At 32.8% G+C, this 25,773-nt stretch overlaps 1 protein-coding gene and 1 pseudogene across 1 annotated transcript; both read right to left on the bottom strand.

Moving 5' to 3' along the window:
• Positions 1-1,598: 1,598 nt before the first annotated feature.
• Positions 1,599-25,380, bottom strand: LOC141907220 (major facilitator superfamily domain-containing protein 4A-like). Its single transcript, XM_074796800.1, has 4 exons — positions 25,219-25,380; positions 24,751-24,909; positions 18,054-18,180; positions 1,599-2,844 (listed from the first exon to the last, which is right to left on the bottom strand). Exons 1-4 carry the CDS (start codon positions 25,276-25,278, stop codon positions 1,718-1,720), a joined length of 1,473 nt encoding a protein of 490 aa, XP_074652901.1. The 5' UTR covers positions 25,279-25,380; the 3' UTR covers positions 1,599-1,717.
• Positions 6,516-7,681, bottom strand: LOC141907093 (uncharacterized; annotated as a pseudogene).
• Positions 25,381-25,773: the final 393 nt, after the last annotated feature.

Consider the following 25,773-nt stretch of genomic DNA (forward strand, 5'->3'; position numbering starts at 1 on the left):
ATAAGGACGTTTCGCCTTAGAGTCTTTATCAAATGATTTGATATAGGCTGAAACATGGACCTCAGAATGATCCCAGATATTCTCCCTACTCGTTGTGCTTCTTAAGAGGCGAGGGGGGCGAAATCAAAGCGATCACATTTTTAAATTGTAGCTCGAAATTTCCATGATAAAAGTGCAAGAGCCCCAATGGGCGCTATGGCCAGCCCGTCAGCTTTTCAAAAAATGGCAAATGGTGCATTCTGTGGGTTATATTTGTCAAAATACACTCCCAGCTCAGGGTCAATACCTATAATATACACAGTACAATCGTGTTTTCATAAGTACACAGTAACGACAGGGAGCTGAATTTATCAAGGTCATCCATGCGATTTGAGAAAAGCTATTTTTCCCGGACTGTGCATAATTGTCAATGATATTTTCAGTGGTCTAAATAAAAATATTCCTCCAAAATACCAAATCAACTAAAATTTTCACAGAAATCGATCTTGAAATACGTATCAAATTTTAAAAAACACGTAAGTAAAACAAGAGACGACACCGTGGGTTGACTTGTACACCAGCTGATTTTGGCGCCTAAGCCAATCAAAGAAGAGTCTTTGCTTTCTGATTGGTTTTTTAAAACCGATAATTTTGCGTTCAGATTTTCGCGAAAAAGCTCATATAAATTCTAACGAGGCCCTTTCTCAAAATTCAGCTCGCTACGATTTGGAGAATGGATAAGCTTATGCTTAGTTGCACAGTCAAAGGCCCTCTTTAGCTCTGGAATCCATGCCATTTAAATTCTCTTCATTTGTATAGTAATAGGCTCAGCATACGGCTGGCCTAAAAATCCCACAATAAATGAAGAAGTGCCTATAAACTTTGGTAAAATACTAGGAATATCTCGGGTGGTTGCTATGACCCTTCTTTATTTCAGGCTGAAGAAAGTTGGTAGCAACCACCCGAAAGATTCCTAATATTATAATAAACGTTTCAGGCATTTCTTCATTTATTGTGAGATTTTGCTATTTTCATTCCCGCCTGTTATGTTAGAAATCGATACATGTAGTTTATACATCAATGGCCCATCCTCCACCGGCAGGGATTCGAACCTAATGGCATCGCTACACTCAGCCCCGGCACGAAACCCTGCCACATTAGATCGGATGTGCAGGTACATGCGCTGGTTCACCAATCAGATTGCTCGTTATTTAATCGGGAAGGTAATTTTCACAGAAGAACTTTTAACGTTAAAACCCGGCTAAGATAAAACGGAATATCGGGATATGATTGGCTAATAATGACATCATCTGAGCTGCGGGTATAGCGGCGCACTCGGTTAAGTGTGGCAGTGTTTCGTACCGTGGCATTCTCGATGCCATCAGGTTCGAATCCCTGCAGGGGGAGGATGCAATGGCCTAGTGTAGAGGTGAAGAACTGATGTTATTTTCCGCATTACGCAGATTTTCCAGAGGTTTGAATGAGGCAATCCATTGAATGCACCCTATCCATAAACGTACACAAAAAAACTAGTGCTACATAAGCCATTCAGAAATTGTAAGCATAGGCAGTTTTTCATTGGGAAGAGAAGAACATATATTTCTATATTTCTGACAGCGTTGAAAATGTATTCACATATAATCAGAATGAAGACAAATTATTGGAAAATAATTATGTTCGCTAAATAAAAAAAGACACAGCCAGCCATCTCTTTGAATTGCTAATTTGCGAGCTCGTCTTAGTCATCTGCTACAAGAAGGGGTGAGCGTTCGTTTAATTTGGCACCGCAAATAGCCCCTGATAGCATTTGTTTCTCCAAGTTCTCCCGGTAACAGCATTGTTTGACGACGGCAACAAACCAACAGATACCGATCGAAAAATTTGTCCCCATTACAACGTAATCAAAAACAACAGAGCCAAATTTTTCCATGGCGATTGATATTCCAACAGTCCATGCCATATGACCAACACATGCACTGGACAGTAGGATAGCGATATCTATTGGTGTGATGTTGACAGTTTCTTTAACCCAACCCATCAGTCCTGGGAATATTGCGCTTGTTCCCAAAGCGAAATTTATTATGGCTATGAGCAAAAATGCATTAGAGAACGAGCGGAAAAACAAACAAACAGAGCCGACATTCGCTAAAGTTATGCACAGAGTAAGAATCTTCTTACTTCCAGTAAAATGAACAAGAAAACAACACAGGAACCTCGACACGGTGAATATCACCCAAAAAGCGCTGGTTAAATAAGTTCCGGTTTGCAAACCTAAACCGCTCTCAACGAAATAGATCGGAATCAAATTACCGTACACGTTCTGGTTTCCGGCGACAAAAGTCGTCATTAAATTTGCAAGAAACTTTATACAACGCGTTGGGTATAAACAATGTTCGGTTGTTATGACGTTATTGTTATCAGGGTACAATGCCGTGACATCATCTTCAAAATGATTTCTGGGTAAGTCATTTCTGATTTCTAGGTTGTTATTGCGTTGCAAACCAGTACCAGATATAAGTGTCATGAAATAAGCAGCCGCCGTTACGAGCAAGGTGCCGCTTACCATATAATAGGCATACTCGACTCGACCTTCGTGAGTTATTACCATATCCACCGTAGAACAGTTAGATCTTCCCGGATTGGATGCATTTTTGATCGCGATTATTATGTGATTAGTCATATTATGTTCAATTATTGGAATGAATGACATGCTTGGAGATTTTGTCATATTTCGACTGAATTCAGATAAATACGGGCTGACCAATAGAGGGCAGATGATAGATCCAATACCAAGTCCAGCCATGACGAAATGTAGATAACCAGAACTTGCTTCTTGCCAAACATACAAACAATGGATCAATCCACCTGGAAAGGAAATATGGATAGTTACCGGTACCACTTAGCTCAGGACTTCATAGTTCTACGCGGTATAGTTTGACAAACGTCCGTTGCGCAATGATATTCCAAACTGACAAGCAATCAACCCTAATTTGGTGGGTTTAGTTTGGTATGAAGTGCGTACTTCAGTTCAAACGGAAAAATAAATAATCTAAATATAATTGCAAAGCAGCGATAACGGGTTTTCTGACTAGTTGGTTGATATGTCGCACTTAGATTAGGACGAAATCAGTAAATAAACGACGTTTTTTTTTATGGGAGCGCCATCTAGAGATCAACACTACCAGATATAGAGATCAGCGCGAAATACAAAGTACTCCTTTCAAAGCGTCTTCAACATTTACCATTCAAAACCTCTGCAAAAGTGCTGATTTTGCCGAACTGGACTCAAGTTGGCGATCTTTATTCCGATCTGGCTGTAGAAAAGGTTAAGGGTACAAACATACATTACTAACTATAAAGGCCATACGCGTATCGAAAACTTTAAGAAGACTAATAAAATTTTATATGAAATGAAATAGTGATCATAGAACAGATTTATACATGTTTCCGGAAAGTACTGCCATCTGGCGACGACTCAGTACTGATGACGCAATGGAAGCGTTACCGCGTACCCGGAAGCTAAACAAAGCGTATCGCTAGGCGCGCTAGTTTCCGTGAATAAAATAACGATTTGGTGCTGTTTACTACACATTTTGATGGTATGTACCACATACAAATGTATATTACATCAACAAGTGTCAGTGACTGGCATCTAAATCCCACGAATGCAAAAAATCCTCCTATAATACGTTATTTGATCGTACCACACTGTCCACAGTAGTCTGTGTATAATATTCACAACTTGCGGTTTGTTCTCTGTTTGAACTTACCGGCTGATCCTTACCTGCCTAATTTTAGGCCTGAGAGCTGAACAGAACCCAAATCTTATTATTGTTGTTGGCCTCTAGCTTTTTTCAGTTGCTTACAATCCTGACACAGGTACTTAAATTATATTTCAGTATGTGTATTTCGGTTGAGTTTTAAATTTAAATGGTTCCACTTGACAGTGCATAATAATGTTGGATCCACATCAGTTGTCTACTGATGGTACTGAAATTAGCCAGTATGATGATAATCCTACTTCCAGAGGTGCCACTGGTTGTGATTTGTGTTCTCAGGTAATAATCTAGTGTCTTTTGAATTTAAAAAGAAAAACATTGTGTGTACATTAAGAAATTATGTTCAGATATATCACTGAGCTGAACTACACATCATTAGGCCTACTTAAGAATTTCACTCTATTTTGAAATGTTTGTTAACAACCTGTAATTGGTTGTGTTAATTATATCCCGTAATACCTTTGTATTTAAACCTCATTATCTCATATTTTTACTGCGATCGATATCCCAGGTTCATCGTTAGAAAACTCACCTTCAAAGTACAAGAAGAATGACCTACAATTTTGGTTGAGATGTCGGGGTTTAAAATATAAGTCTGCAGACACCAGAGCTGTATTAATTTCAATGTAGTTTTTTAAATCCATTCAAAAAACTTCCGATGTTTGAAATATTTTGAAATACTTTGAAGTATTCCATACAATCTAGATAATTCCAATGAAAAACCATATACCAAATACCAAGATCAGTTTATTTCTTTCAGTCCAGTTAAATAAAACAGATATTTCAATCTTGATGGCTATAGTAATTTGAAATAAATTTCATTTCAGGGTTCGCCAATGTAGTCAGCGTCAGTATGATCTAATTGATCCGGATCCTCACAAGACATATACAAGAGCAAAAATTATGAAATGTCCAGTATGTAAGGAAGCTGCAACCAACACTTCAGTTAACATTAAGGATGATCCACAAGACATTATTTTACAGCCACCGCAGAATGGGACCAAAGATATTTTAGTTTCAAAGACATTTACTTTTTTAAATATACGTGACCACGCCGTGAAATCAGGAAAAAGACTTAAAGGTGAACAATACATAGAAAAGCCACTAGACAAGGGTTACAAGTTTTTTTAATGAAAACTATGTACATAATGTGGCCAATGTTATGAAAAAAGACACTGATTTGCTATTCGTTCGAGGTAAATGTTTTCGTTCCCAACGCAAGAATGAAACCCCACATAATGTCTTGGTAGCTCTTTTCGGTGATGTAGTTCAAGTTGGTCATTGCAGTTGTGCAGCTGGAAGTGGTGGTTACTGCAACCACATTGTTGCTTTACTCTATTTGCTGGACCATTGTAACAAAATAGAAAATAGTCAAGTACCCAGAAATCGGTACATGTACTGACAACCCGCAAGAATGGCACCGGCCAAGAACCGCTGGAATTTACCCAGAACCAATTATGAGTTATTCAGTTATCAGGCCTGAATATGGCTCCAAAAAGACTGGTATAAAATCAACACTGTATGATGCCACGAGTGATTATTTGAAACACTCACAGTTCAATGATACTTTAGACTTATTTCAAAATTTAAAGATAATAAATCCGTCTTTAGGCTTTTGTCAGATGTTCAATGAACATAGAGATATGATTGACACGAAAATAGGTGTTCAAACCCCGGTCGGTAGTGTTCTAAGTTATTAACTTAGTATTTCTGAAGGAGATTTCGATGTTGTCAGTGATTTTTCTTCATACTCCTAATATTCATCAGTTATTTTTGATCATTTTCCTACAATGCCTATAAGAATTCCACCCAGATTTAAATTTCCAAGGCAGCCAACATTTTTGGAACACGAATTCATCAATAATCTAATTCTAAATGCCCAACAATCTGTTGAACTCGAGGAACTCACTCGAAAACAGAGATTTAGTTGTGATTGGTATTCAGCTCGTAAATATCGATTGACAGCTAGTACATTTGGTACAATATTAAAAAGGAAAGCAAAGGTTACAGCCAAATTTGTAGAATCACTGACAACATCAACTGATATTTCACATGTACCTGCTGTACGACACGGAATTGATAATGAGGACAAGGCCATATTGAAATACATTCAGTACCTAGGAAAGTGTGGAAAGCTGGTACAAGTTTTTCCCTGTCGTATGATAGTGAATCCCGTATTTCCCTGGCTAGGTGCTTCTCCTGATTATTTAGTTATTGCTGATGGTGCTGGATATGGGTTACTTGAGGTCAAGTGCCCATATGCCTTTAAAGATATATCCCCTCGAGAGGCTTGTGCGGACAGTTCATTCTGCTCAGGGCTAGTCAACGGGAAGCCACAACTAAAAAAAACCATTATTATTATTATCAAATTCAGCGTCAGTTAGGAATCAGTGGGTTGGAGTGGGGTGATTTCGTCATTTTCACAAAAAAATGGTTTCTGATAGAACGCATAAAATTTGAATCTGAATTCTGGAAGGAAATGCTACATAAACTGACAGAATTCTTCCTCATACATTACATTCCGAACAACCTGGTGAACTCAATGGAACTCGGAGATGAAGTTCTCTCAAAAGGATTCAACCATTATCCACTTCTTAAATTCTTAAATTTTATTTCAATACATTTATGAGATCAGTTATAAATGCGCAGTGAACAGTGTATAAATTTGTAACAAATTTACATTATTGTTTTATAACAATAATCTTATTATAATTTGTTTAAATAAAATCATCATATATTTAACACGAAGGCTTCATTTTAAATTTCACAGGAAATTATCGGATTCTGGAATAAGGTAAGCAGGGCGCATGCAGACCAGATTTGGTTTATAGATCCTGCTAGAGTCAATGGTACGACACTGTCAAAAATGTGAAAATTCTTTATTCTATTGATAAGCCTCTCCACATGGAAACGTTCTGCTGCAATGGCTTGAGTCTCCCGAACATCAGACACTGACATTCGTGCATTTTGACCCAAGAATGGAGGAATATTCAAACGCACACCTATAGGGTCGAGAAGATCCTGGATGTTAAAACCTTTGTCTGCCATAATTACATAATTACATCTCCCTGCTCGAAAGGTAACTTCCACAAACCGCTTCTAATAGTTAATTCGCGGTCAGAAATACTGCCAGTGTAAAGTTGCGAACAGAAATTCACACAACCAGATGGACTGATGCCAATCAAGCCTTTGAGTGTGTTATAATTTGAATATGATTGTGATGTAAGGACTAATGATGATGGCATTTCCAATTTTATTTCTGTAGCATCAATAATTGTTCTAGTTTGGGGGTACTTAGATTTGAAACTTTCGGGCATGAATTTCTGGATTGATTCTCTGGGTGCCCAAATATTCAAAACACCCAACCGTATATACACAAAATTCGCCCAAGATATGATAATGTCACTTACAGTTGAAACAGAAATATTGAATCGATTTGCCAAATCAACCTCAAGTAAACCCAGACGTACGCGACACAAGAAAAGGAAGAACTCATTTCTTGGAGTTAATTTTCTTGGACGACCAAGCTTTATTGCATTGGCTGACTGTTGCATATGATTGCAGTAAATTATGTTTTCACCTCTCTGACCAGGGTTCAGGTACTCTAGCACATTTTCAAAAACAAAAATTGACGGAAAACCGGTGTAAAATGTAATTTCAGATGGCTTAATGTTTTCAATACAGAACAACTTGCTGGATAATTCTTTAGTTAGTGCAAAATTCTCAGATTGCAGCTTTTCATTTATAAATCTAATATTTTCGAGTTCATTCTTCAGTTTATCAATTTCATTCTCACTGGAATTGTCATTTTCTTTATCTAAGTCTGAACACATTTCTGAATTAGACGAATAGGTACTGCTGTCACTGTTTAACTGGTGATCCTCCAAGATTTTATATTCGGCACAAACTCCAGGTCGCTCCATGAGTTGAAGCTTATTTTAGCACGTGTAACTGAAATGCCAGTAGAAATGTTTTTCAAGCCATTCCAGCAGGCAAATACCGATGGAACGGCCCCAGTGTGTAAAAACCTGCGACCCGCGAACAGACTATACTCAAAGTCGTCTTCTTTGAAGTGCAACGAACATATGCATGAATGATTCTTGACAATAAAGTGTTTGCCTACATCCCGCCTAATTTTACTATCCACTCCTTGCGTAACTTTTCATCTTTAGGAAACTTGTGAAAAGTGACCTTCCCATGTCCTGGTTCATGACGGTAGCCTCTCTTAACACAATGTGGGACTACGCAGTGTTTTTTGGATTTACTCTGAAAATAAATATAATCCGACTTTTATGCCAAACCATAGTAATAAATGTACCGACTTTCTGTATTTTAAACCTAGAATAAGGGTACTGGCTTGGTAATATGACATAATTAGATGTGATGATATTTTCTACTGAATATGCTAAGACTTACCGAGGTTGGGGTTTCTTCAAAGCTACTACCATAGGTTAGACCTAAATCTTGGCTTGGTGTCCTGGTTACCGTTTGCTGGGGTTGTGGCGTCATAAACTAAAAATATAATCAGGTCTAATGAAAAATCAGGAAACCAAAAGTATTTAGATGAAAATCAAGGAAAATTAATATTAGGACCTACGTTTAAATCAATACAAAATCAAATAGGTTTGAAAACGGATAAGGCGCCACAGCTGATTTGTTCTTGAAAAGACTAGCATAATGTGAATAAAATCTAAGGAAATACTTACAGGATGAGATAGTTTAGCATTCGGAGTTTCCAGTACTTCGATTGTCTTCCCATTTGAGGTTGAAGTAGCATGATGTGAAGTGAAGAACGGTAATGATGACGATGTTGGCCTACTACATGATGATGAAAGACAGGCTTTAACGGCTCAGAGTTCACTGACAATTCTGGTTGTTTCGAAGAGTCAGACTCCTAAAGTAAAATTGGAAATCATAATTTGGAACTAATTATAACCCTGCTGTAATAGACGAAATCATTTCCCTGTTAGTGGCGAGGAAAACACATCATAGGCCTTTTTGTCAATGCACCAACCAGCTGTTGTTTGTGTTTTACACAGACTAGTGAGACTACGAACGCACAACATCAATCGAACATCACGCATAATCAACGTATCTATTCAACTCGAAACCGTCATTTTTTTCAAACTAAGGTTAATAGAACCACAAATTTCATAGAAATATAAAAACAACATACCATTGTTCGCATAACAAAGAAGTTTATGGGACCATTCATCGAAGCGACAATAGCCGATTTGCTATAGGCTAAATTCTATACAGTATTCTATTCAGTATGCCCTTCCTTTACGTCATACTTTCAACAGAAGCCGACTGAGGGCGCTCATTTCCGGGTACACGTATAGGATCGTCAAACATGATCAATAGATATGTCAAATCCGACAGTTCACGAACAGTATATTAAGTTGCCATTTAAAACTAATGCAGTAATCAATGTACAAAATGAAGATAATAAATGTCTTTTTATGGTCAATTATTAGTTGTTTACATCCTGCAACTGATAATATTTCTAGAGTATCAAATTATCTACCATTTGAAAATAATTATAAGATAGATAGGTATCCTGTTAGAAATTAACAAATACCAAAAATAGAAAGAGAATATAGCTGCAAAGCAGCGATAACGGATTTTCTGTACAGTCTTAGAATCCTGTTAAACGTTTAACACAGATTATGAAGAGGAAGGTTGACAAACAGTTACAATTACACCTACTAGAAACCATGGACAACTGGACCAGATGGCCCTATTTGACTCTTGACAATCGACTGTTAGGCCATAATTTCTCTTTATGGATTACGACAAAGCATTTGATAAGGTACAACATCAGCCATTACTAAACAGGCTATTAAGAAACAGTATCAATAAGTCACTCAAATGGCTCAGCAGTTATATCTGAACGAAAACTTGTGGCCGAAATCAACGGAACGCCTCATTTTGGAATAAGTCAGTCTAACTAGTGTAGTCACGCAATGTAGTATCATAAGTCGTCTTCTCTTTCATATCCTGATAAATGACAGACACAGTAATCCAAAATATACCGGACCGAGTAAATTTCCAAAACAACCATAAAACGCTGTTCGACCAAAAAACTTAATGTTCCAACAAGAAAATCTTGTTCGAATGAAAACAATTCTGTTTGATCCAACAATACGATTATTGTTTGAACCAAAACTTTTCTTCATTCTGACAAAAAAATGTGTTCGAATAAAAAGCTATGTTATTGTTGAAATGAAAAACTTTTTGTCTCGGCGATTGAACGAAATACTTAATACTTTTGGTTCGGAGAAAAAACTTGCTACGATATACTTGTTCGAACGAAAAACTTAATGTTCTGACAAGAAAATTCTGTTCAAATTAAAACAATTCTGTTCGATCAAATGATTGTTCGAACGAAAAACCTTTCGTTTGGACAAAAAAAGTTTCTAACGATTCTAACGATTTTTTCAAATTGGTTCAATCGAACAGAATATTATTGGTTCTAACGAAATGAAATTTGTTCCGACGAAAGAATTTTCAATCGAAAGGTCTTTTGAACGAAAAAAAAGACATTTCTGGGGCTCCGCAGTAACTTAAGGTCGGATGTAGGTTGGCCTTGCGACGATATGCCATCTTCGCGTTGCATCACAAGTTTCGGTGCAAGTCGGTTGAAATACGATTGTCAGCGACTGTGTGCGACTAGTTTCTGCCAGTCGCAAGAGCGTGTATGTCGGTTGTGACTGTCGTGTCGCGTCACAGAAAGTAGAACACGTGCGACTCCTTGTGACTGGCGTTGCTGACAGTCGCAACCCGTTGCTCCGTCACAAGGGAGCATAGGTCGATGAGTCGTTGCGACACTTCGTCGCTGGCGGTCACAGTGAATGGCGTCGCAGTGCGTTGCAAGCCGTCGCAAGGCCGACCTATGCCTGCGGCTTAAGTAATTAGGAATCAATGAAATACCAGTTTCATTTATGATGAAAAAACTCAAATGAAAAGACTGATTTATAAAGCTGTCTGCTCAGAAGAAATTTTCAAAAAAATCTTCATTTTTGCCAATAAAATTGATAATTGTGATTGATCGTTGCAGGTCAGAACCAGTTAATCACTAATTAACATGCATTTTAATAAATCTGATTCCTCCTTTACAGTGAACTTAGCTTCAACCTAGTATAGGCTACTAGCCTATGAAGGCCTATGTATATGCGTAGGCCTAACATCTGGACAGATTGGTCGCAGGCCTATTGAATAACATCCCTCAATCCTAAATATCGTGAATTTTGTTTTGAAGTTCAATCCAATGAGTCCGTTAATAAACGCAACAATTATACTGTGTTTGTAGAATTTCTTATTAAATCAGTATTTTTTTTACATCATAAGTTTCTATATTTCTTGTTGTTTCAAAATCAAATGTTGTTTCATAAAAAAATGTAGTACTTCTAATATGTGTTATTACATCACTTTTTTCAAATTCCACTCCTTGTTCACGTTTAAAACCAAATCTAAAACATATACTCAGTCCAACAGTTATATTCATATTTATATAGTGAAAAATTTATTATCTTATAACTAATTCATAAATTTCAGAAAAATTATTTAAATCAATTAAATTTCCATTGTTATTTCTTATTTCTAACGTAGAATTATTAAAACGTGGATTGCAAGGTTTAAAATCACATTCAGATAAATCAAAATTTATTTGTGCTCCAAATGGTTTCACATTTTTTAATGCTAAATTATTTAATACTAGAAATGCAAGTTGTACTTTTATTCGCTTCAAATGTTTTTGTAGGATCAATTTAATTACAATAAATATAAGAACGTGTAACAGGTATTAAATTTGAGCTACCTTCTGCGTTTCCAGTAACAGTATCTGGTTTAATTCCTAACATTTTAGCTATTGGTTTTCTTACCAAAAATGGCATGTCCATTTTCATCATGTACCTTTATTTTGATTTTATTTGAACTATCACTTTTTATAAATCTAATTAAAGATTTATGTTCACATAATTTGTATCCGTGCTCTTCTATTAATTTCTTGAGCTAAATTTTCCAAATTATATAATCCTGGTTTTAAAAGTAAAATAAACCATTCACTTATATTTCTAATATGAATCATAAAAGAACAATTATCCTTTTTGACTGACGCAGAGACCAATCTCAAGGTCGTCGGGTAATTTCGCTCCCGGCAGGTGTGGTGGGTCTGTAAGGGAAACTAAAAAAATCAAACGAAATTTACCAAACAAATAAATAACAGGGACAATCCCTGTTTTGAGATTTTTAAAAATTATGAATTGAGGGATTAGGAATAAACGAATGGCGAATCCTTTATCTAGTTCAGTGTCTGTATTTTCGTCGCGAGATCAATTCGACGAAAACATTTAAAATACTAGCACACGTATTCAGAGCGCTATAACGCTCACCACAATGATCAGAGTATTTATTGCTGATAAGAGTAATAGGGATAATAGGCTTTCATACCAAAGGTCGAAAGGTCGAGCTCGTAAAAAAATGAAAATAAAAATAATTTACAGTTGAATTAGTCGCGCACACTCCTAATTCAACTGTAAATGAACATAATTTACATGAATTTCATATATTTTAAAATCATTTATTCGTTAATTACAAAAGTGTGAGTAAAGTGTGAGTAATAATTCATATTTTAACAGATTTCGAGTAAAAATATAAGTAAAATAAATGGATAACTAAAAGAGTATAAAAGTGTGAGTAAAGTGTGAGTGAAATAGTTTATATTTTAAACATATTTCAATATTTATATTTGTACGAGTTAGATTTTTAAACATTAAAAGTGTCAGTAAAGTGTGATTGAAATAATTCATATTTAAAACATTGAATATTTATATTTGAATGAGTTTTAATAAAAATTTTGTTATAAAAATGAAGAAAGAAGAAGAAGAACCCGACTTTAAAATCGAAATCAATGAAACCAATAAATCATTTTCACAGTTTTACATTAAAAATTATATTTCAGCAACAAATTTAGTGTCCGCAAGACATTATAAAATCGATAACATAACTATGATTAATCAAATATTATCAAATGAAACATATTTAATTACCGAACTAGTAGATACTTTTGATAATGGCGTTAAAAATCCTAAAATGTTCAATACAGTTTTTAATTTTAAAGGAACTTTAGATGAAAACATAATTAATATTCTTAAAACTCCTTTCAATGAAAGAAATGATGATATAATACTTTCAAAAGATTACAATGATTTGATTAATTTAAGAATTGAAAAAAGACAATTATATTATTTCAATTTTGATAATAAACAAATTATCTATAATGAAAATTCATCAAATATTGGCATTCAATGTGAATTAGATAATGAAAAATCATTTAAAGATATTGCAGTTCAATGTAATTTAGATGATGAATTTAGAAAATTCAATCCAAATGAAAAAGTGCATTGTTATTGCGGAGGTAAATATTTAAAATCACATAAATCAAAGCATTATGAAACAATTAAACATAAAAACTGGTGTAAAGAGTAACAATTCTACATTATAATTATTGAATTGAGTAAAATGATTTAAATATCTAATAGACTGTTAAAATGATAAATTGTTTGACAGTTGAAATGATAAATTGTTTGACAGTTGAAATGATAAGACAGTTGAAATGATAAATTGTTCGACTGTTGAAATGATAAGACAGTTGAAATGATAAATTGTTTGATAGTTGAAATGATAAATTGTTTGACAGTTGAAATGATAAATTGTTTGGCAGTTGAAATGATACGACAGCTGAAATGATAAATTGTTTGACAGTTGAAATGATAAATTGTTTGACAGTTGAAATGATAAATTGTTTGACAGTTGAAATGATAAATTGTTTGACAGTTGAAATGATAAGACAGTTGAAATGATAAATTGTTTGACAGTTGTAATGATAAATTGTTTGACAGTTGAAGTGATAAATTGTTTGACAGTTGAAATGATAAATTGTTTGACAGTTGAAATGATAAATTGTTTGACAGTTGAAATGATAAATTGTTTGGCTGTAAATTTAATTGTTATTTGATTTAATCATTTAAAAGTTTTATATTTTTAAAATGATTATAAAATATTTAATTAAAAACTAGCAAATATTTTATAAACTGTTTAATTTTTCTCTTAAATAAATGGATGGTTTCATCCCAACTGGGAAAAGAAAAACATTATTTAGTAGCAGGTGGATTAATATTGGCTGCGCTTTTCTTTTATTATGAAAATATCAGTAAGGATTTGATTAATGAAAATATAAAATTGAGCAAGAAATTAAAGAAGTTAAATGGAAACAATCACAGAAATAAGAAGAATAAAAAAGTTAATGATTTAAATGATTTGGAGGATTAAAACAACATCTTTTAATTTAATTTATTCTATATATTTTGTCTATAAAAATGAGTGAAAATAAGGTATTAGAAATATTACATCTAATATATAAAAATCAACAGAATATTAAATCAATTATTATGATTTCAGGTTTATTTTCATTCTCAGTTTATACTATAAAACAGTTTTTAGAATTCTATGATTGCTGTAAAATTAGATACACTGAATTAATAGAAAATATGAATTATATTTCAGATAGATTGAATAATATTAAATGCTGTGAAATATGCAATAAAAGATATAAAAATAAAAAATCATTAAGGAATCACATGTATCTTCACGAACTTGATGAAAAATTATATGAATCAAAATAAGAAATCGACTGTTAAATTAGCTGAAAATATAAAATATATTGGTTGAAATGTATGAAAATGAGTAAATTATATCATACGTTAAAAAAGGAGGGTTGAGGTATCAATGTATTAAATACGTATTAGATACGTATCAAATACGTATTAATGGTATTAAATACGTATTAATGGTATTAAATACATATTATGCTTTATTTCTGAAAATGAAGTAACAGAAGTAATTCATGTTTTAATTCATTCAAGTATGATATTCTAAATTCTTTACATTTGACTAGGATAATACAAGAGTGATATTAGTTAGTTGGCTTATTCAATTAGAGAAACAATGAAATAATACAAGAGTGATACTAACAGTTAAAGTTATTGAATTTCTTGTTAAATCTATTTGAATTCTAGTCAATTCTTGTTAACCAATAGCGCGAATAGAAATCAAAAAGATTTAAATAAAAAAACAATAAGTTACTTTATCTAATACTAACTTATTTAACTTATTGTTTTTTTATTTCTGTGATTGTTTCCATTTAACTTCTTTAATTTCTTGCTCAATTTTATATTTTCATTAATCAAATCCTTACTGATATTTTCATAATAAAAGAAAAGCGCAGCCAATATTAATCCACCTGCTACTAAATAATGTTTCAAATCACTTTTCCCAGTTGGGATGAAACCATCCATTTATTTAAGAGGAAAATTAAACAGTTTATAAAATATTTGCTAGTTTTTAATTAAATATTTTATAATCATTTTAAAAATATTAAACTTTTAAATGATTAAATCAAATAAGAATTAAATTTACAGCCAAACAATTTATCATTTCAACTGTCAAACAATTTATCATTTCAACAGTCGAACAATTTATCATTTCAACTGTCAAACAATTTATCATTTCAACTGACAAACAATTTATCATTTCAGCTGTCTTATCATTTCAACTGTCAAACAATTTATCATTTCAACTGTCAAACAATTTATCATTTCAACTGTCAAACAATTTATCACTTCAACTGTCAAACAATTTATCATTTCAGCTGTCTTATCATTTCAACTGTCAAACAATTTATCATTTCAGCTGTCTTATCATTTCAACTGTCAAACAATTTATCATTTCAACTGTCAAACAATTTATCATTTCAACTGTCAAACAATTTATCATTTCAGCTGTCTTATCATTTCAACTGCCAAACAATTTATCATTTCAACTGTCAAACAATTTATCATTTCAACTGTCAAACAATTTATCATTTCAACTGTCAAACAATTTAACATTTCAACTGTTAAACAATTTATCATTTCAACTGTCAAACAATTTATCATTTCAACTGTCAAACAATTTATCATTTCAACTGTCAAACAATTTATCATTTCAACTGTCAAACAATTTATCATTTCAACTGTCAAACAATTTATCAAATTATCAAAAATATGAATTATTACTCACACTTTACTCACACTTTTGTTATTAACGTTAATGATTTTAAAATATATGAAATTCATGTAAATTATGTTCATTTACAGTTGAATTAGGAGTGTGCGCGACTAATTCAACTGTAAATTATTATTATTTTCATTTTTTTACGAGCTCGACCTTTCGACCTTTGGTATGAAAGCCTATTATCCCTATTACTGATAAGTAGTCGAATCTGAGTGAAGATAGATTTTTGTTAAAAATAAATTGGATAAAAAATAATCGCGACGATTACAAGAGGGTTTTCTGTGAAACAACAGAAAAGCCTAATTTAGATAGATATTCAATTGATACGAAAAAATTCCAGGAGCCCAGAGATGCATATGGGTTGCGGTGTTATCGCAGAATCACGGAATCGCAGAATTTTCCAAAAGCATGGAATTTCTTCATTTTCACTGCCGGGTATGTAAACATCGGTTATCGAAGTTAATTGCGATCTAGGTAGATCCGTATATTATCAGTTTGGGGATTGAGCACAGATGCTCTAGGTCTGGCCGTAGTTTTAGATGGTTGCAAACATATAATGTGCTCCAACCAAACATGTACCGGTTCGTTGAAAATTATTTACATATAAACCGCCATCAAGTACCGACAACACGTTTTTTAAGACCCAAGGAATCAACACGAGTAGCAACAGTAAAACAGCTTTCTCTTAAAAAAGAAGCCATTTTATAATCTTACATACCATTCAACTGTTACAGGCACTTCTAGAAACACCAAACTCGCATAAATAATTCACAATTAAGATGCACGCCACGCATGAAAAATCATGGGATATTTCTCTTGATTGTTTGAATACATACCTCAGTTTGGTCTTAATAACACTAGTGAAATAGTGCAGTCCAAATAAACCATCAGTTTCATATCCATTTTACAATGCAGCATAAACTAAATTATCTTAAGTCGCCTCACCCGACTCACAGCCTTGGGTACAGGCCCGATACTATGTGGGGTCAGCGGTCAATGGTAAATTTAGTGCCTAGGTTCTCCATTTTCTCGTTGGGAAGAATCCTTAATTTGTTGAGTGACGGTAATAATGAATTATCACATAGGCCTACCGGGTACCGGTAATGAAAACATGAGTCCGGTACCCTGAAGAATGAAGAAATTCCGTGTTTTTTTTAATTCCGTGATTTTGTGATATGACAACACCGATTAATGCTGGTATTGTATGTACACGTGTTCCGTGTTCCATAGCGAGTATAATATATATTATATTATAATATATATTATGTAGGGGCAGACAGGCAGACTTGTAGACAGACAGACATACAGACGGATTTGCTCGAAAGATAGATAATAAATATTACAGCACGCACCTATGCATGCGACGCTGGGCATATAGGCGAACTATGGGGAAGCAGTACAGTGCTGAGAATTTTGCTAAGTGTACTTTAATATCTCCCTAGAAGCCGATTGAAATATGTACCATCACCTTGGCCGACTGAGCCGATTTAAACAACTCGTTTATTCTCTTAGTCTGCAATGGGGTAGACCCCTGCCTTCCTGCACAATTTCAAAGGTATATAACAATCTGGTATCGCGATATAACAGAAAATACATGCAGCTTACTAAATATGAGATGCATTTCCATTCCATAGACTTTATCTCAGCAATACCGGCTGTTAGCTGCCAATATCTACCGAAACTGAACAATAGAAAAAACGGAATGAGGTCAAAATCATGAATTGGGCGGAAACTAAACATTTTTTTAACGGAACGGTTTAGAACTAGTGTATACATATATCAATACATTTCTAGATGAAGTGTCAGTTAACCCTTTAACGCTTTGCCTTTAGTTTTGGGGTTAGGGGTTTTAGTGAAAATTAGGATTTGGGGTTGGAAGCTTTGATTATTTTGAGGAATTTTGACGTTTAGGCCAGTGGATATGGTAAATATGGCAGCCCGGGCATATCTACTTTATCTGCAAAATGCTCGCACAACGGGTGTTGAAAATATCATACTTTATATCATCTCCGTGTTTATATTATCTGGCGGCATTGGTTTAATTGCGGGATTGCCATCACAGCTGTCAAGCGATCCATTTTGTCCTACTCTCCCCTGTCAAGAAGTGTTTCCCAACGATTCTCTTGTTTTCCCTACCTTTACCCCTACGATTCTTACCTCCTTTACCCCTACGATTCTTACCTCCCTCGATGGAACCTACGGCCACACCTTGAACGAAGAACATCATCGCAACCAGAATGAAGGAATCGCTCCACCCGCAAATAGCAGTGCTTGTAGCGCAAATCACTGATATAGCACACAATAATAGCTGAAAGCGAAACATAATGGATTTGTTAGCGGAGCGATACCTGCCTTAACAGATGTGTACATGGCGTAATCTAATTGTCCAATGAGTTGATGAGCCAATGAGAAGATGGGAAGATTGCCCAATATCTACAACAATGATTGCTCATCTCAATAATTCAGCGTGTTACATCATCTTATTTGTTGATTTCATTTGAATGACCTTCCAAAGAAAAAATGGCTACCACCGTAATCCTCCTTTATAGCATCATCAAATGCGTAATTTGATAAATCATTGAATGCCCCCGAAGTGAATGTTTATCTTTAATACATATCCCGACGACAACAATGAAGAGAATGAGGTAAACGATTACCCAATGGCGTGTACTTTTTATATTGAAAAGATTGTTCCCTTCGTGAAACCGCAATATGACTTCAAATTACACAGGCGTATAATCATCAAATGATACAACTTATCTTTACAAAATTGGTCTCGGATTTTTTTTTTTCGTATGAAATCAAATCTTTGTGAATACAGTCACCAAAAAATGTTAATTTGTATGGATTTATGATGGCTAGACAATATGACTTAATTGCGCAAGTATAATTTCATTAGTTCTAAAAAAATAGTTCGGTACCTAGTTATATCCACATCACGACGCCGATATCGCATGCTCAATATTTGTTCATCTTTCATATGGAGTTTAAATGGACATTTATCCTTCCAAATCTAGATATTAGCCTAAAACAGCCTTTCCCATGAAAAATTTACCAAAATTGAAATCCCTGGTATCATCAATAATAATTACCTTTAGACTTGCCCAAGATTGAAAGTAAGACGTCTACTTTTAAAATGAGCTAATGTTTGTTAAATGTCCTTCATGAATGGCTGAGTATCCAGGGAGAAACATACTAGATAATAGGATGGGTATATCAAAACTGTGGGTAGTTGAGTGTTGAATGGGTAGTGTAGTGTGATTTGTATGCATTTGTGGCCAGCACACAGATCACAACGATCATAATTAGTGTAGGCAGAGGCAACATATGAAATGAGGTTATAAAATATTCAGTTTATTTCCAAACCACATTTTCCAATTCATGTCTTTGAAAGAATTGTATAATTCAGATTTCATCTTTTATTTTCGATCACTCGTCATCGTACGAGATACTTATTTTCCATTTCATGCACGAGCGGGGAGGCCGATCGCATGTGCGATCATTTGAAGACTTTACGACTATTCCTTTTGTTTGATCCTCAAAAAGGGTATGAGTTGTAATATACGAATGACAAACGTGGCAAAAAATAAATATTTCAAAATTTTTCATATGTTCAAAGACCCATCTTAACCACTGGAGGTCGCCCAATAAACACGTCGAAACACTAAATACACGATTGAAAATGCAAGTCAGATATTGATTTAATCACGTAGAAGTAAAATCGTAGAAAAGGTGCCCACGTTGGCGGGTTCGGTTAGGCTATTTGACGGTGTTTTGTTTGTAGGTTGAGAGCCGCGAACTGTATTTACAAACAGAATGGGGAGCATGTACACTGCAAACAAGATGGCGGAAACTCTTGTGAAAAAGTAGCGTCCAAGGCAACCTTCGCGGCCAAACATACTGATCGTAAACGTGCGATTCTTTATCGGCACTTTATAGCGGATAAATTTTGAATATGCACAAAAAATATGTATGATATTTGGCACTTATTACCAGTTTCAATGTTTCGCCATTCTCGCGAAGTTTTCAACAACACGGAAGTAACATGTGGTAAATCATGACTTGAATTGTATGACTACCTACCACCCCAGTAATTAGAAAATGTGGGTTTCATACGAGAGGTCGACAAATCACTCATCACCACTTTTAAATTTTTGTTCCTTATAAATGGGAGACAGAAAAGTATAAAGTATTCTTAGCGTCAATAAATAACAAAATAACACCTTTACCTAATACTTTTATTAAAAAGTAAAATAATTTAGATTTTTCTATATTAAATTTATGAGTAAAGAGTGAGTGAAATAATTGAGATTTTTAACATAAAATATGGTAAAATAGTTAAATTTTTAAGAAAAAAGTAAAATAATTACATTTTTTAATATGAACAGTGAAAATAAAGTGTGAGTGAAATATTTTAGATCTTTTGATATTAAAAATGTTAGTTAAGTGCGAGTAAAAATAATAAAGATTTTTCAATATAAATAATCTAGAAAATTCATTTCAATGAGATTTTTGGTTTATAAATGAAAGAAGAAATCGAATTCAATTTTCACTGTTTAACATTAAAAACTACATCATCTCAGCAAAAAATCTAGTGTTTTGAAGACAATATAAAATTGATTATATTACTGTTATTAATCAAATATTATCAAATGAAATATATTTAATTACTGAACCAATAGATACTTAGGATAATGGCGTCAAAAGCCCGAAAATATGTAGTATAGTGTTAAATTATAACGATAATTCAGATAAAAACATAATTAATATTGCTAAAATTCCTTCTGATGAAAGAAAAACTGATATGATAAAAACGACAATTATATTATTTTAACTGCGATCATTATCTATAATTATCTATAATGAAAATACATAAAATATTGAAATTTAATGTGATTTAGAAAATGAATTCAATATATTAAATCCTAATGAAGAAACATTGTTATTATGGGGTAAATATTAAAAATTACAATATTTAGAATATTTAAAAGCATCCGATTCAATAACTTTCTTATCATTATTACCGTTCTTATGATTATTTCCATTTTTAATATTAAATTTTTCCAATTTCTTACTCATTTAAATATTTTCATTTATTAAATCTTTTGAAATATTTACATTATAAAAATATAATGCAATAAATATTAAACCTCCTGCATCTAAATAATGCTTTAAGTCACTAATTCCTGTTGGTATGAAACCATCGCTTTATTTAAGAAAAAAAGTAAAAGATTAATTAATTTTTGAAACATATAAATTAATATTTGATAGTTCTAATTTTGACATTGCATTAATTATTATTTCATTATTTCAAATTTTATATATTTGAAACATATAATTTAATATTTAAGATTAAATCTTAATATCTTATCAATAATTATTGAAATATTAAACTTTCACACATTTGAAAGATACAATTTTATTATTTCATTTTTATATTTCATCATTATTTTAATATTAAACCTTTATGTATTTAAAATATATAATTTGATATTAAAGATTTAATTTTGATATTCTATTAATCATTTTAAGATATTAAACTTTTATACATTTGAAACATACAATCTAATATTTAAAATGTTTAACTTTTATATATTTGAAACATATGATTTCATTAACTCTAATATTTTATTCTTTTTGAAATGTTCAACTTTTTAGATTTGAATAATTTTATGATTTCATTGTAATATTTTATTAATCATTATTCTTATATTCAACTTTTATACATTTGATGCGTATAATCTCACATTCAAGATTTAGTTTTAATACTTCATTAATCATTTTTAAAATATCAAACTTTTATCAATTTGAAACAAACAATTCAATTTCAATATCTTATTATTAAAATGTTCAATTCTTATATATTTGAAAGATACAATTTTATGATTTAATTTCATTATTTCACTAATTATTTATTTGATATTTTACTTTTAAATATTTGAAAAATATAATTTTATATTTAAAATTCAATTTCAATATTTCATTATCATTTTAAATATTAAACTTTTACATGTTTAAGCCAAATAATTTAATAAAGATTCGACTTCAATATTTTATTAATCACTTTTAAAATATTAAACTTTTTTACATTTGAAACATACAATTTAACATTTAAGATTTAATTTTAATATTTCATTATCATTTTACATATAAAATTTTTTTATATTCAAAACATACAATTGAATATTTAAGATTTAATTTTAATATTCTATTATTATTTAAATGTTTAACTTGTATATATTTGAAACATATAATTCAATAATTCAATATGTTAATATTTCGACCTAATACCGAATTATTACTCTTTTCATAGTTTTTATGTTTAATTGTTTCATAATGCTTTGATTTATGTAATTTTAAATATTCACCTCCAGAATAACAATATATTTTTTCATTAGGATTTAATTTTCTAAATTCATTTTCTAAATCACATTGAAGCGCAATATTTTTAAAAGATTTATTATTTCCTAAATCGCATTGAATTGCAATATCTTTAAAAAATTCCAATATTAGATTTATTATATAAGATAGTATTTTCATTATAAATATATGTTTATTATCAAACTCAAAATAATATAATTGTCGTTTTTTGATTCTTAAGTTTATCAAGTCATAACCTGTTGGAAGTATTATATCACTTTTTCTTTCATTAAAAGGAATTGTAAGAACATTTAATGTTTTCATCTAAATTGCCTTTATAATTTAACACTGTCCTAAATATTTTAGGGTTAAGCGTATCTATTAGTTCTGTAATTGAATATATTTAATTAAATAATATTTGATTAATTACAGTTATATTATCAATATTATATTGGCATCCAAACACTAGATTTTTTGCTGAGATATAACTTTTGATGTTAAACAGTAAAATTAGTAAATATTTTCTTTTATTTCAATTTTAAATTCGATCTCTTCTTTCATTCATAAATCAAAAATTTTATCAAAATGAATTTTTCGATGATTTATTTTGAAAAATCTAAATTATTTTTACTCACATTTTACTAACATTTTCAATATTAAAAAATCTAAATTATGTAACTCACACTTTACTTACACTTCATATTGAAAAATCTAAATTATTTTACTTTTTTAATAAAAAATCTAACTATTTCACTACATTTTTGTTCAAAATCTTAATTATTTTCCTCATATTTTACTCACACTTTTTATATCGAAAATCCTTAATCATTTTATTCACACTTTTAATATCTTTAGATCTAAATTATTTTTACTCACACTTTTCATATTTCAAAATTTTATTATTCTATTAACGCATTTATATCGATTATTTCGGAGGAAAAGCAAAGAAAATTGATTTTTTAAATTTTGTAACCTATTTTTATTTTTGAATTTGCTGATATTTTTCCACCATATTTAGTTTTTTTTTCTAATATCAATAATTCATGCTCAATTTCTTGTGTTACATCGGCTAATTTTTTTATTTCATATTGTTTTTTTGCTGGTTTTGTTTAGTTATTTATTGGCGCTAAGAATACTTTTCTGTCTCCCATTTATAAAGAAAATTAAAAGTGATGAGTGATTCGTCAACCTCTTGACCTCAGGTATGAAACCCACATTCTGATTACTCACCCCTCATCATTGTTCCAAAACCAAACGTACCGCAATGATTACCAACAAGTAATAATATTTTAGAAATGGCCATAATTTTAACTTGAGTTGTATATCATTATTATTTTTCTATTGTGATTGCTTTAATGTTTTTCTAAATGGCCATTAAGGCTTCATATTTTGTCTGCAGTTCACTGCAAATAGTTATGTAACTACGCAAATTGATATGTTTTGGCCGCTGTACACTCAATCGGAACAGTCCGTGACTAGTTTCACTACGGCATTATCATTGATTAACATCGCTCTATCACATCATCAAGTTATATTTGGCCTTGAAACCCTCATAACTGCTGCTTCGCGTAAATCCCACGCTTAGGTGCAACCGCGTGGAGTGGAGCCAGTATGTCGAGCATAGGGAATGCCTTTGATTTCCATTTGCCTCACTTTTCTATTCCACGTTTCAAATCCATAAAATACACTAGCAAGTCAGGTAAAACTGGTCAAAGCGGCTTAATTTTGTCTTAAGGACCCCTAACCTGAGTGTTTTTATAACAGAAAATAAACTAATTAATAACATTTTCAGACTTTCGGCATTTTAAGAGTTAATCGATCGTGGCAAGTACCCTGAGCACCATTCCATGTCCAGGATTCTTCTTATCATCTGATAAGGTTCCCATGAGCCTTACGTATAATAGTTTAATAAACGATACTGATCATGCTTAGTTCATTAATTTCATGTGACTGCTCTCTTTGGTTTACAACCCGGAATTTAAGCTGAAGCACGTAATTAAGCTGCTGTTACCAATTAATCGTGCCTTGTTGACTTTCAATTGGTATAAATGGAAGAATTCTGAGCATGGGAAATCAGGGCACTTTCTTGAACGCCGTGAGACTCAGCCATTCATGAAGGGAATCTATCAAACATTAGCTGATTTGAAAGAGTAAAATGTATTACCTTCAATCTGGAATGATTAACAAGAATATTATTTACGAAAAAAGGCTAAATTCGGTATATTTTTGTGGGGTAGCAATTCACTTGTAGCTAATCGCCAATAGCGTTCGTGGAAAATTAATCATTTTGGAGAAAAGATCATTTAAACAAATTTTAGGCTAGAAGAAATGTATGAGTAAATACAATGAGTGAACGTTAAAGCCTTAATTCCCCAGGTTTGAACGCTTGGGTACGGGTTCGGCAACAGTTAGTTGATATCTGCGTGAATAGAAATGATGCCACGCGACGGCTCATTGCTTTCACCGTATGAATTAGGTCAGAATTGTCACCGTAAGGGATGGTGCAAAAACTACAAACCTTATGGTTAAATCTTGCAAAAAGTCCACCAGATGTAGCTGTGCCAATGAATATACCGATTCCTTGAGTTAGAAAGACTAATGAAATGATGGTTACGTGAACTTGAGTTTTCGCTGCCAGATCAAACAGTGTTGGCCCGATTATATTAAAAACACAGCCCTGCAACGATGATACGATTGCAAATAAATTTATAAATGATACATACATGCATGCACGCACGCACGCACGCACAGACACCCACACACACCACACACACACCACACACACACCACACACACACCACACACACACCACACACACACCACACACACACCACACACACACACACACACACACACACACACACACACACACACCCACACACACACACCACACCACACCACACCACACGCACGCACGCACGCACATACATACATACATACATGGGGAAATGTTGCCACCCGTTCAGACCAATTTAACATTACTCACCACTGAAACAAAACTCATACATAACCAGAACGTGACGATATATTTCCCGGCGGCTATCATGATTGCAATTTACAGAACTGTATTGCCTTAGCTGCTGTCTTGCTGTGCGAATGGATAGTTGGTTGGCTTCTGGTTAGTTGGTTGACTACGTAGTGTATGTTTGCGGCCATGGATCGAAACCCCAAATAGGAAACTGGCGAGCCGTGTTCAGGACAATATCGTGGACACCAAAATAACGGATAACGCTATAATGCGCAAAGGCCACTGGTGCATGGTTCGTTTTTCCTTGATTTGAACACTAGATGGTACAACCATACGTTCCTTTCTACACATAGTGAAAATTAATTATTCTTAGGATTGGTTGACGCCTATCATGTCAATTACGATGCGCGTAAAATGGCCGTAAGCGAAAAAAGATCCGGCGCTTCTCATTTTCATAGTAAATTCAAACTGAAACTCCGTCCACGTAAGACATTTGACGGAGCCGAAAATTCGATGAAGTTTCGACGACATAGCATTCTACAATTCCCAGCAACATAGCGTCGCCAGATTTTG

The sequence above is a fragment of the Tubulanus polymorphus genome, chromosome 6 (assembly GCF_964204645.1).
Source record: "Tubulanus polymorphus chromosome 6, tnTubPoly1.2, whole genome shotgun sequence".
In the NCBI taxonomy this organism is placed as follows: Eukaryota; Metazoa; Nemertea; class Palaeonemertea; order Tubulaniformes; family Tubulanidae; genus Tubulanus; species Tubulanus polymorphus.